This window comes from Microtus pennsylvanicus, chromosome 5, assembly GCF_037038515.1.
Source record: "Microtus pennsylvanicus isolate mMicPen1 chromosome 5, mMicPen1.hap1, whole genome shotgun sequence".
In the NCBI taxonomy this organism is placed as follows: Eukaryota; Metazoa; Chordata; class Mammalia; order Rodentia; family Cricetidae; genus Microtus; species Microtus pennsylvanicus.
Window position 1 is genome coordinate 24,305,268 of NC_134583.1, and position 13,550 is coordinate 24,318,817.

General features: G+C 40.7%; 1 protein-coding gene across 1 annotated transcript in view; it reads left to right on the forward strand.

The window, feature by feature from the left end:
* Prex2 (phosphatidylinositol-3,4,5-trisphosphate dependent Rac exchange factor 2) overlaps nt 1–13,550 on the forward strand; it is a 281,271-nt gene that overhangs the window by 71,006 nt on the left and 196,715 nt on the right. Inside the window, exons 4-5 of the mRNA XM_075971371.1 lie at nt 6–110; nt 5,542–5,643. Of these exons, the coding sequence (XP_075827486.1) occupies nt 6–110; nt 5,542–5,643 (207 nt within the window). The remainder of the gene's footprint in view (nt 1–5; nt 111–5,541; nt 5,644–13,550) is intronic.

Genomic DNA, 13,550 nt, shown 5'->3' on the forward strand with positions numbered 1-13,550 from the left:
CACAGAAAGACAAGTTTCGTATCTACGATGAGTATTGCAGTAACCATGAAAAGGCACAAAAGCTGCTTCTTGAACTGAACAAAATAAGAACAATCCGGACGTTTCTTTTAGTAAGTGCACATTCATTTGTAATCACAAGCTGGCATTGGTGGAGGGCTCTGTCTGTAAGAATGCGTGTGGATATTTGTCCTTGGCTACGTCTTAGCACTTGCAGACTTGGAAGATAGTCCATAGATGCTGTAAGCATCCTGATCTGGGATGAGCATATATGTGAGAAATGCTGCTAATGTTCTCTCCTGGCTGCTGGAGAATTGTCTGTACAATCTCTTCAGTCAAGCAAAGAACTGAGGTCAGAGTTCACCTTTGCCTTGCATCCTCAGCTCCTCAGGGATCTATTACTCCTCAGAGGACTGGAAGTAGGGCAGTCACAGGAAGGAAGCCAGTGTGGAGACCGGCTGCTCCCCTGTAGACGTTCATTACTCTGTTTTCTTATGAGCAGCAGAATTCAGTGTTGATTTCCTTTAAGACAACATACATAAAGGCATGTTTTAACAGCTATGGACTACCATTGCAAGTGTCTGATGAAGTGAGAGGGGTTGTTAGGCCATCCCCCAAAGTCTAGCTTTAGAGCACTTCCATGTACTTGAACAGGCTCCTGTCTCTTGATAGTCTATTTCCCTTCCCACCATTTGCTTCAGGCTACAATGATTTGCTCTCTATATAGAGTGTCCTTTTTATAGATAAAGTCATAAATTCATATTCTATTCATATTTCTATTTGTCATTATAAAATATTGCTTTCATCTTAAGTGGTACTTTTTAATAACATCTATTTTCCTTATAGTTATGGAAGAATCTCTCAGTGTTTGAAATTCTATATTAACTCTTATTTTTTAGTGACTACATACGATCTTTTAAATGTTCTGGTAGCCTGCACATTTCCTTTCCTATACATGTTCATTTCCTGTTAATAATGATTTTATTCCAAAATAATATAGTGGAAATTTTTGCTTTAGTGTTTCCTGGAAGGAAGTGCAAAGTGTTGAGGCCTCTCTCCCTTGTGTAGCTTCTGCCACCAGTGCCACCTTCTATGTGAAGAAGCCTACACCACCCATAGTTTTGTATTCCCTACTTTTCTACAGTGTTTCTGTTTGCTGCAGTCTACCACCTCCGCTCTTCTTCATTCCTGTCGATTTGACATTGACTGTGGTAGCCTTTCCTGTGAAGGATAACCCTCAGTTTGCCTCTTAGTCATTCCTACTAGTCTATCGGGAGATGTCTTTGTCTTCAATTTTGAAGGGTAGTTCCATTGAGAGTATTCTTGATTGCAACTTTCCTTTTCATAATTTTGAGCTGGAATCCACTACTACATAATTGCTTCTAATAGGACTGAATCTGTTGTTTGTATTGCTGCTATTGTTTACATACTACTGCAGTGTCCTCCTGCCAGGGTTTTTTGAGCCCAGGACTTGAAGACTAGTCTAGGTAACATTGTATGACTCCATGGCTTCATCTTAAAGTAAATAAAATAAAATAAATTGTGAATTTGCAGGGATTATTAAAATAGTCATTACATAATTTTTCCTTTTATTTAATTAACCTTATGCATACATTAAACAAAAATAATAGTAATTATTTCATTATTTTGCATGTATGGATGCTTTGCCTGTATAAATGTTTGTGCACCGTGTGTGTAATGTTTTTGAAAGTCAGAAGAGGGTGCTGGATCTCCTGGTACTGGAGTTACAGATGGTTATGAGGTATCCATGCAGATGTCGGACCAAACCCAGATCCTCTGCAAGAGCAGCCAGTGCCCTCAACTGCTCTCATTGCTGTAGCCACCACATCCATATTGCCTTTTGGGTCCTTGTATTTGTTTGTTTTTCTATAATCTGTTATTCTCTGTTCTTCTTATATTAATTCATCTGTAACTCAGTGAAGTATTTTCTTTTTCATCGCGTGTCTCTTTGATTTGGCTTCACTGTTTTTCTCTGTTGTTTTTTTCTGTTTCTCTGCTTGCCCTTGGTGTCCGTCAGTTATTTAAGAAGTGCTTAAATTCTCTGGGTATACTTGTAATAGCTATGTTGAAGTCTGTGCTAAATCTAATATCTGGGTACACTAAAGAATTTTTATGGACTATGACTGAGTCAAATTTTCCTGTTTCTTTGTGTATCTCATAATTTTAAAATTAAAAAATAGCTTGACATTTTAAATGACTTAATAGCAACTCTGGAATCTGTGTTTCCTCTCTGAGATTGGTTACTGGGTTTTTGTTTTTGTTTGTTTTTTCCTTGTTGCTCCGTTCTGTTCTTAGTAACCTACCTAGACTCAATCTGACTCTCATTTCTCTGAAGACATCTCTTCTTAGGTTACCTTCATTATTTCAAAGCCCTTCTTTTCGAGATCCCTGCTGTGAGTGTTCAGTGTGTCAGAGCTACTCTTCTCATTAGTGTGGACCCAAGTATAACTATAATTTGGGCACAGTTGAAGGCCAGAAAATTTGCAAGGCGATTCAGGGTTTTTCTCAGGGTGTCTACGAAGGTCTCTTTTTGAATGACACACTCTTTATGCCATGTATATCTCTTTAGGTTGTCAGTGTTAAATTTTTGGCCAGTTTGCTGGAAGACCTCAAGTATAGCTGTAGTCTCAGGCACGCGTTGTGAAAATGTCCTGTTTTGCTTATGGAATGTGTTAGCATTTTGTACACCATTTGATACGAGATTTTTGCTCTTTGCAACTCCCTTGGTAGAGTGTAAGAGCTCTGCTGTTTTGTTTAGTGCGTCCTGTCATTAGCAGTGTTCACTTGGAATCCTACTTAGTTTTATTGGCTTCGTGATTTTATGTGAAGTCCTACTGAAAAAGCCACGAGTCAAGAATGTGGGTTGAGGTGACTCTAGCAGACAGAATCTGTCTTGATAAATCTGTCATTCATAAAATGAGGGATGCTAACAATTACCCTTTGGGATTCATCTAACCGTTCCCAGGTGTGGAGTGATGATGGTATGAGTTAGGGGCTTTGCTGGAGCTGCCATCTCAGGAAGTTTTTAATGTCATTGAAAGTTATTCCGTGGACTTATTTATTTTTATGATTATGGCACAGCTCACAGTTGGCTGTACATACACATATCAATCATGAATCCAGAAAACGCTCTGAGGACGTGCCCACAGACCAATATCAATCATGAATCCAGAAAACGCTCTGAGTACGTGCCCACAGACCAATATCAATCATGAATCCAGAAAACGCTCTGAGTACGTGCCCACAGATTAATCTCTTAAGGGAAATGCCTCAATTGAGGTTCCCTGGGCTCAGGTGATTCTCCTTTGTGTCACGTTGACAAACAAACAAACAAACAGAAACAGTACAAGTGCTTACCGTAAAGGCATGAGGACCCATGTTCTGATCCCTCAGGCTCATGTAAAAGCTGGGGGAGAGTGCACCTGTAATCCCAGGCTTAGAGGGTAGACATAGGACTCCCCAGAGCAAGCTGCCTGGGAATAATAATGATATTATTATTATTATTATTGTATAATTGTAATAGTGAGCCCTGTCTCATTGAGTAAAGTGGAAGGGTGATTGACAGTGTTTCCTGACATCACCTTTAGCCCTCCACACACACAGATCATATGTACCTGCACAGATGTGCATGCTCACCTTCACACATAGGTGTCCACAATGTACAGGCATGCATACATGTATGCATATGCACACATATAGTTCTCTCTCTCTCAAACACACATGTGGATAAAAAAAATGTTAAAATTAAACTAGGCCTTTTCAGGACACCTCATGAACCATGAAAAAGAGGAACTACGTTTTTGAGATTGCTAACTCATGCTAGAACTGGAACCTTTAAAACATTCGTGGAACTGAAAAAGCATGGGATAAAACCGGACTCTCTGAATATGGCGGACAGTGAGGGCTGCTGAGAAGCCAAGGCAATGGCACTGGGTTTTGATTCTACTTCATGTTTTGGCTTTGTGGGAGCCTAGCCAGTTTGGATGTTCACCTTCCTAGACCCAGGATGGAGGGGGGAGGACTTTGGACTTTCCACAGGGCAGGGAACCCTGACTACTCTTCAGACTGGAGAGGGAGGGGGAGAGGAGTAGGGGGAGGGGGAGAGAAGTGGGGGGAGGGGGAGAGGAGTGGGGGAGGGGGAGAGGAGTGGGGGAGGGGGAGAGGAGTGGGGGAGGGGGAGAGGAATGGAAGGCTGAGAGGAGGCAGAAATTTTTTTTTCAATTAAAAAAAAGATATTAATCATTGTAACCAAGGATTTCTCCCAGGGAAACCACGATAGGTACTGTGAAGGAATGTTGACTGCTTTGCCTTCTGTGATGTTTGGGTGAAGTGACCATCCTCTAATGAGGTACCCATACAGAGACTGAGACTGCTGTCTCATGCAGGGAAGGACTCTGTGCCCAATGGTGTGCCTTTGGAATGTTCTCCCTTTAGCTCTTCTCCTCCTGGAAACCCATATAGAATATTACTATAAAATAGTGTCAGCAACTATGCTAACCTCCCATCGTAGCCTTCTGAAGGTTCTCTCCTTCCTGCCTGATGGATTAAGTCCTCGTCTGGGGTGGCCACTCTGGCAGACAATGCAGAAAGAAGGTTCTCACAGGTCTTTCTCATTGTAGTATTGTTTAGAAGACTAAAGGCTGTCTACTCAAGTGGGTTTTCTCTTCACCACCACTTTATGGCAAGCCCAAGCTGCTTCCTGTTCACCCTGTGATTGCTAATGTGGAGATTTTCTCATCTGTTTTGCCCTTGTGGAGAGATGCTTTGATTTCCTCTAAGATTGACTGCCACATTGTCTATTCTTAAGTATGGTCATGTAACAACAGCAGTAGCAGCAGCAAACATGACTGAGAATCACCAGTTTAAAGGATTCCAGCATAACAGAGAGCAAAACTCTCAAATGAGCTCAAGTGGGTCGCGTCACCAGTCAGTACTGAAGTCTGACTTCCATACCAGAACCCGGTGTCTCGGTGCCTGCTTTTCCACAACATGATGCACTTAAAAATTATTTATTTTCTTGTTGCTGTAAATGTACCTACTTGTTTGTGTGTGTTCAGTGTGTATGCAGGTGCCAGAGAAGGCCGGAGGAGGCAGTCACATGCCTTGGAATTCAATCTACAGGCAACTGTGAGCTGCCCAATCTGCATATTGGCAACTGAGCCATGGCAAGAGCAGCAAGCGTTCTTAACTCTCTAAGCACCATGACCTCTCTCCAAGCCTCTCAACAATGCTCTTCTGTAAACAAAATATATCTGCTTTGTATGTTTCTCTATTTGTTCTCGCTCTCCCTTTCTTGTTTACGCCCTTTCCTTCATGTTCAGAAGAATATGTGTGGCTTAAACTCGAAGTTATAGGTTCACTTTGGGTTCTGTACCCAACACAAAAGGCCTGCTCTTCACTGTCCTTGTGACATGATATAGAAGGACACCTGTTTTCACAACCTTTCAGGGTGCAATTTTGGCAGAATAGTTTTGCAGCCTCAGATTTGCAGGATGTACTTATGTATGTTTGTTTTCCTTGCAGAACTGCATGCTGCTGGGAGGACGGAAGAACACAGATGTTCCCCTGGAAGGGTACTTAGTGACCCCAATACAAAGAATATGCAAGTACCCTCTCCTCTTGAAGGTATTGAATGCTGCAGTGTGTGTTAGTGTCTTAATATTTTGTTGACTTCAAAAATAACTTTTAAAGATGCTGATATTCTTGAAAGAAGAGACCATAATTACTGAAAAAAATGGATCTTTTGTCATAAATTTCTGTATGGAATAGGAAACGAAGCTTTAGTAGAAAGGCCATTAAAGGAAGCTTTTAGTGCTCTTTGAAACACATGTACTTGTTTGAATTTCATTTGGAGTAAATGCATTAGCTTTAGAAAAGACCCCATTAAACCCATTATGGCTGGTTTACATAGCATTTTAGCCACAGAGAACTTTGTATAATTCCACTGTTGTTCTATTTTTGGTTTCTCTATATTGTAGTGACTTGATGCTAATGACATTAAGGTTAAATTACACAATGTCAAAGCTTAGTGTGTCAGTTAGGTTTTTTTTTGTTTTTGTTTTTTTATCAACTTGACACTAGCTCAGGCCATCTGCGAGAAGGGGACATCAATTGAGAAAATACCTCCATCAGTTTGTTTTGTGGAAAAGACTTGGGGGCATTTTCTTGATTAACAATTTATGTGCGAAGATGCAGTCCACTGTGAGCAGATGGAAGCTAAGCAAACCATGGGAACACACCAGTAAGCAGTGGTCCTCCTTGCCTCTGCTTCAATTCCTGCTTCCCGGTTTCTGTCCTGATTTCCCCTATAGATGGGCTGTAAGCTGAAACAATCCCTTTCATGGGTCATGGTGTATATTATAACAATAGAAACTTAACTAATACACTTGTTTTGTAAGCAATTACTGTAAAGGGGTTGTGTGGACCACATGGAACAAGCGCAGTAGAACACAGGGTGGAAAGCACTCCTGTCACAGAAGTAAACACCACCCTAGCAGCTGCTGCGGGTTTGAAAGTAACCAGAGTTTTTAGTGTGATGAGACAATGTTGTACAGGAATAGCAAGTCTGAAACTATAGCTTTTGAGATTTCAACCTTAGGGTAGGGAATTGGAGGGAGAGGTGGATGCATGAACCCTGAGTTCAAATCACAGCGGTTCTCTACTAACTCTCTGTCTGAGGTGTGCAATCGAACCTCTTATAGCCTTGAGTTTGCTTTGGGAGAACAGAGATGGTGACTAAGATTATCTTGAAGTCATAGTATATGAATTTATATACAAACACATGGATATCTATTTATTTACATGTACATAGGACTCTGAAAGGATAATAGATTTTGCGATTTTACATCTATCTTAGAATAGTGTTTGGTGTTATTCATTATCATTCATATCTATTTTATTCTTATTTATTTTACTAAATGAACTATGGATTGTTTCTGTTTTTTAAAAAATATTATGAAATACTATGGACATGTAAACAGATGTGTTGGAGTACCTTTTGGAACATAAATGTTATGAATAGTAACTAGAAATAAATATTGTTATAGTTTTATGAGTTGCATAAGTTGACTGTCTTATAAATTTGTGTGTATTAATAGTATATGGGTTGTTATATGTACTAGTTGGTGTAGGTTTGTGCACATGTGTAAGTGTGCTTATCATGTATGTATGCATGCATGTGGAAAGCCATTGCTGAAATCCAGTCACTGCTGTCTAGGGTCTTGATCAGGTTTGGTTTCTTCATCAAGTAAGAAATAAAAAGACAGAAAAAAAAAACCAAGTGGTTCCAGCACAAACCTTAGGTCCCAGAACTCAGGAGGTAAAGACAGACAGATCTCTGAGTTCTAGGACAACCAAGACTACATAGAAACCCTGTCTCGCAAAAAACCAAAACCACAACCACCCTAAAAAAAAGAGGCAGGAAACAAACTTCATTAAAAGTGTAGAAGTACACACATGCACACACATGCACACACATACACACACATGCACACACATACACACACGCATACACATACACACACGCACACACATACACACATGCACACACATACACACATACATGAACACACACAGAGACAGAGTCAGAGTCAAAGAGAGACAGAGTGAGGCAAAAGGTATTTAGAAACTAAAAATATGAACCTGCTGGGAGGGCTTGGATCTTTAAGGTATCATTAGTGATGTAGGGAAAGTCCCCCTCTCATTATTTTTGTCTGGTCAATTTAAGAAAAAAGAGGGATCTGCTAGGCCTATAGAGTCAGGTTTTGAACTGGCTATGGTCATGTCAGGGCAGGTCAGCTAGAAGGAGCACCCCAGTTGGGGTTGGAGGGTAAGTTCATCAAGGCTTTGTTCTGGATGAAGAAGCTGAAAGTTGGCCATCGTGTTGTATACCAATGTAACTTTCGCCTATCTGTCTGCTTGTTTCCCCCTCTCATTGGTACCTGTAACCTATAGGGCCACTAGCACAGTTTTAAGGCCTAGCAAAGTATGATTAAAGAGAGTGTTGGTCCATGGACACCATTGTTGAAGGAGGAGAACATGTAGGAACACCACCTACAGAATCTGCTGCATGCCTGATCATAAGCACTGGTCAGACTATGATGTCTCTACCTCCTTGATCTACTGCTAGCTGTACTTTGTCAAGAATGCTGTTGGTTTGACTCAAGAGGTTCTTTTAATCAGTGAGTTTCAAATTATCAGCAAGCACATGGGTTTCTCCTATTTCAAACCTATGCAGAACATCAAGGGACAAGGTCAGTGAAAAGACTTCCCCCCACATTGTTACTGATGCAAATTTTGGACAAGGGATCAAGGTCTAGTATAACTAGTGAATTGGTGCACCAGATTCTCATACTGGAAAGTTGAAGATCAGAGGCCTTACATGAAAAGTCAGTGAAAGTAACCATCCCCTTGATCATTCCCTTCCAAAAACAGATGTGCTTGCTAGTGTACCAGAATTTATTTTTTCTGAGGTTAGACACCAAGGGCCAAGTGTGAATGAAGTCAGAGTCTCTTCCTTTTTTGAACAGAGCCAGAGCTCACTCTCTAATTAGGGATCAATATAATCCCCCTGGATCAGGTTTGGTAAGATTGCCCAGCACTATCCTATCGGCACTACTTGGGTGCCATTAATGATTTTCCCAAGACTATAAGTTTTATGATAAGGTATTTATTTTGTAGCTTCAGTCAGTATACAAGATGAGATATTACAGTGGTATGGAGTTTTCTTTGAAGAAAGGGCATACCATAATTAGGAAGGATGTTCTCAGAGTTGGGTTCAACATTTGGGAGGATAGGCCATTGACACATAGGCAATTTGGATCGCATTTCATTTCATAAAGTTAATAAACTTTTGTTAGATCTAAATACAAGCTCTCTTTCCTCATGTGATGGAAATATTTTTTTGGAGACTGTCTAATAGATACCATCTATTCTTTAGATCTGAATTTTCTTTTGTTAATATGTTCTATTCTCTTCCTTCTGCTTGGAATAAGAGATTGACTTTATGGCTTGTTTGGCTAGGGAATCCTTTTCAAGGGATTGCCGTTCCTCTGAGGAGGCCCATTCTAGCACTTTGGTGAACCCTAAGTTTGTGCTTATTTCCCCAAGGAGATAACGCATGGTTAGACAGAGGATGGATATTCTTGAGGAAGTTTGTCTCCCAGGTTTTTGTGTGAGGTTAAGGTAACTGGGGAATTCTCCTCAATCATAGATTTCTCAGGCAAGATTAGGGACAACAACTGGGAAACTTGTCTCTGTTTTAGGGCTGTGAATTCAGATTAGGATAAAAATGGGAACCCAAAACCAATAGGTAGCCTATAGGAGGTTCGGAGTGGTGGGGACAGTCCCCAGGTAAGCCCAAGTCTGGTGTGCCCACATGGATTCCAGTTTTATCTGGCATGAATAGTAAGGGTGATATTGGAGAGTATGTGAGCCTACTGGGTCACACCTTGTACCTGGGAATGTCCATTAGGAAATTCCGAAGTTGCAGGTACAGGGTAAGGTTTTGCTGTCTTTCTTGTTTTGTTCTGTTCTATATTGCAGTGATTTTCACATATTTGGATCTTTGAACCAAACGTTTGGTTATTCCTAGTTGGAGAAGACGATTGCAATTAGGTGGCATCTATCATGTTGATGGTGATCAGAAAGGGTTTGTAGCTGTTGTCTTAAAAACATTTATTATCCTGGAAGGGATAGAATGAGTTGGTCCCAATGGGGGTCTTGGTCAATGCAGAAGAGAATCTGTGAAATGTGTTCCTCTTTGTCAAGGTCTAGGTTGGTTTTATTTCTAGAGTAGAGTGAAGGTCCTTTCCCACAATGGGGAAGTGAAACAGGAAACCTGAATGGATGCTTCACGTGCCGTGGGCAGTGTGGTTTCACATTCCTATTATTGTCTGTCATATAGTGAAAGTGTTTTTGTCAACCCATCTTCTAGAAAGATCTCCAGAGTCTGTGGAGGATAGAGGGTTATTGATAAGGAGGTAACAAAATCTCCAAAAGGGCCATGATCAAGAGAAGTGACACCATGGCCTGTGTAGGAGAAGTCATGATAGCTAGAGAGCAGTAACTGTGGCAGGCGAGTGAGAAACCAGTGCCTAGAGAGGATAGCACAATCATGCAGAGTCATTGAATTTGAACAGGGTTGACATTTGAAGATCAGTTTGAGATGACATTTTCCTGGGGTCTCTTGTTTTTTCAGGGAAGCCCGAAGCAGTCTTGAACCTGTTAGCTGAAGCCATGTGTCTAGTTCTGAAACTCCACCTCCTGTGCAGGGTTGGGGGGCGTTGGCTAGCAAAACAGGATATGGGCTCTCCCATAGGAGGTGGACAAGGCTTTCAATTTGAGTCTGATGTCTTGATTAATACTAAGCTTCCTGGACAGAAAGAGGGAGTTGCTTTGTGTCCTTCTTTGAAAAAGCATGTCTGTAGTTCTGATAGATCTCCTGGAATTTTGCCAGCTGGTGTTGCAAGTCACCATTGATTGTTTCAGGGTTTGGTCAAGGTCATTGGTGAGAGGAGTTTTACTGTGTATGAGACCTTGGAAATTAGGCATATTCCTAAATCTGAGCTGGACCAGGGGTAAATATATATATGCCCCATGGATTTCTCCAAAATAACTTCCTTTGGTGTCTTTTAGGAGAATACTAGCCTACTTTACCTTTCCAGGAGTCTTGGGCTGTCAAGAAAATGTAGATGATGCAGATGATACTGAATTTCCAAGGCTTTAGTCAGACCCTGAGAAATGAGCAGGCCTGGCCCATTGCCACTCTAGAGACTTTTAAGTATTCAAAATCTAGTAATTATTTTGGAGAGCAACACCCTAGCTACTTCTGGTTTTCTGATAAACTGTTGGGCCTTTTAGCTGAGGATTATTATTAACTAGCTCTTACAACTTAAATTAATCCATAATTCTTGTCTATGTCTAGCCATGTAGCTTCATACAGTTTCTCAGTAAGGCATTCTCATCTTACTTGCCCAGTGTCTGGGTGGTTATTGTGTCTTTGCCTTTCCTCTTCCCAGAATTCTCTTAGTCTGGTTGCCCTGCCTATACTTCCTGTCTGACTACTGTCAAACCAGTGTTTTATTAAACCAATATGAATGACAAATTCTTACACTGTACAAAAGCATTCTCCCACAATATTTCCTCTTTTTTCATTTCAAAACAAGAACTCTGAATCTAATCTCCTTTGTTTAGCTTTTTCCTGACCATTGTCCATAACAACTTGTAACTAACACACTAAACAAAGACAAACATCCATAATCCATTTTGTTTTTGAGGACGGAAATGTGGGCATAGTTTTCTAGGCTACTTCCTGCTGATTGGGGACACTGGTAATCTTATAGGAACCCAAAGTAAATTTAGGATTATGGCCAAGTCTTGACTGATGTATTATTCTGTGAGGCTGGATCATCCCAGTCACTAGCCTTGATCCTGTTCTTGATCCAGAACTCAGAGGAGACTGCAGCAGAGGTGCTCTGAAACATTGGCTCATCTGGGCCATCTGCTCCCATTGGAGATTTTTTAGGGGGTCTTTCTCAATAAAACCTTATTTTTCTTAACCAAGAATGAATCCACAGCCTCTCATTTCCTATGGAAACAAAAGCAAAACCTCTTCTCCAAGGTAACCTATCTTTTGATTTCAATTTTGAAGTCAAGGCATTTTCAAAATCTATAGGTTGGATTGATCCAACAGCATTTATAATCAAATGTCTTTTAGGAGTTGTTGCTTCTTCCTCAGCAACCAAACAATTTAAAGACAACACAGTAATATACAATACCCAGACATTCTGTGTATTTTCCATCTTTACATGGGATTTTTACTCTATTTTTTATTTTTATTTTTTTAATATTTGGTTTTTTTTTGAGACAGGGTTTCTTTGTATATCTTTGACTATCCTGGAGCTCACTCTGTAAGCCAGACTTACCTTGAACTCACAGAGATCTGCCTTCTTCTGCCTCCCAAGCGCTGGGATTTAAGGCATACACCAACATGCCTGGCTACTCTATTTCTTTTTTTAAGGACTTTATCCTTTTTCTTTTCTCTGCCAAGCCTACCCATATTTTTGAATACACTGTAAACAATTTAGAGACATTTGTTTTTCCATTTGAATCTGTCTTTACTGTAATATCTCTAACTTTTTCTGAGCACATGAGTCTTAAATCTGCTAAGTAAAAAGCTATGATTAAAGCTGCAGCTTTGGTGTCTGACTCCACCCCATTCCTTTGCTTTCTGAGAGTCTAACATCATGGCAGAGGCACTTGTGGGAGTCATATCTATTGACACAACTCTGTGGCATTTCAAGGTCCATGCCATCATGAAGAAGCATGCCTCAGACTGCTCATAAACATCACTGAAGTGTTTGGTGGCGGGGCCTTTTAAAAGAATTGTGAGGATTTTGCCACTAATGCTGAGTCAGGAAGCCTCTCTTAAAGGAGCCTCACCTCTGCTCATCACCAGGAAACAGAGCCTACCAGAGAAAAGACAGTTACCAAGAAACTGTGTTTGACTCTGTTCTTGTCTGTCTAAAATCCTTTTTAAAAAACTTTCTCAATCTTTATGTGGGAATTCTGGCCAGAAGTTTGAGTGCCATTTGTAGACAGAAGTTTCTATCCCATCCAGCCTTGCAGCCATTCAGTTCCAAAGAAAAACACAAAGGTTTATATTAATTATAAACTGTTTGGCCTATTAGCTGAGGATTATTATTAGCTAGCTCTTACAAATTAAATTAACTCATAATTCTTGTCTATGTTTTGCCACATAGCTTGGCACCTTTTCTCAGCAAAGCATTCTTATCATGTTTCCTCTGCATCTGGCTGGTGACTGCATTTCTGCCTTTTCTCTTCCCAGAATTCTTCTACTCTGGTTTCTCCACCATTACTCTTTGCCTGGCTACTGGCCAATCAGTGTTTTATTAAACCAATACGAGTGACAAGTCTTTTCTGTGTACAAGAGCATAACTGCACAGTAGTTATGTCTCTGCCATATCTCTCATCCTTGTACCGTCTGATTGGTTGTTTCTTTTAGGCCTTGTCTCTTGAGCATTCATTTTGCCAGTATGAGCATGCTTCATTGTCCCAAATGATATTTCAGATGAGGGACTTTAGAACTTTTATTGTAGGGCCGTAATAATTGGTGCTTAGATGTTAGCTGCCATCATTGCTAATGTCTGATTTTAAAGGCTAAAGCTGGTTTCTCAGAGGAGTTTTTTGGCTCTTTCACAAGGCAGCAGAGATTCCTCCCAGAGTACACTGTTCCTTGTATTCCAGTGCAGCCCTCTTGGCCTCAGAGTCAGTTGTCCTACTTCTCTTGCCTGTGGGTCATCTCCTTTCTGATATCCAGGACAGTGGGTGGATATCAGCCACCTGAGTGACCAAAAGGATTGCATTCAGGAGTCTGTTGTATGGAGCAGCAGGCCGCTTCCCTGCTGCCCCAGCTCCCAGCCTCCTGGCTAGCTTATGCCCCCAAATAATTACACGGAAACTATATTCTTTTAAACACTGCTTGGCCCATTAGTTTTAACCTCATATTGGCT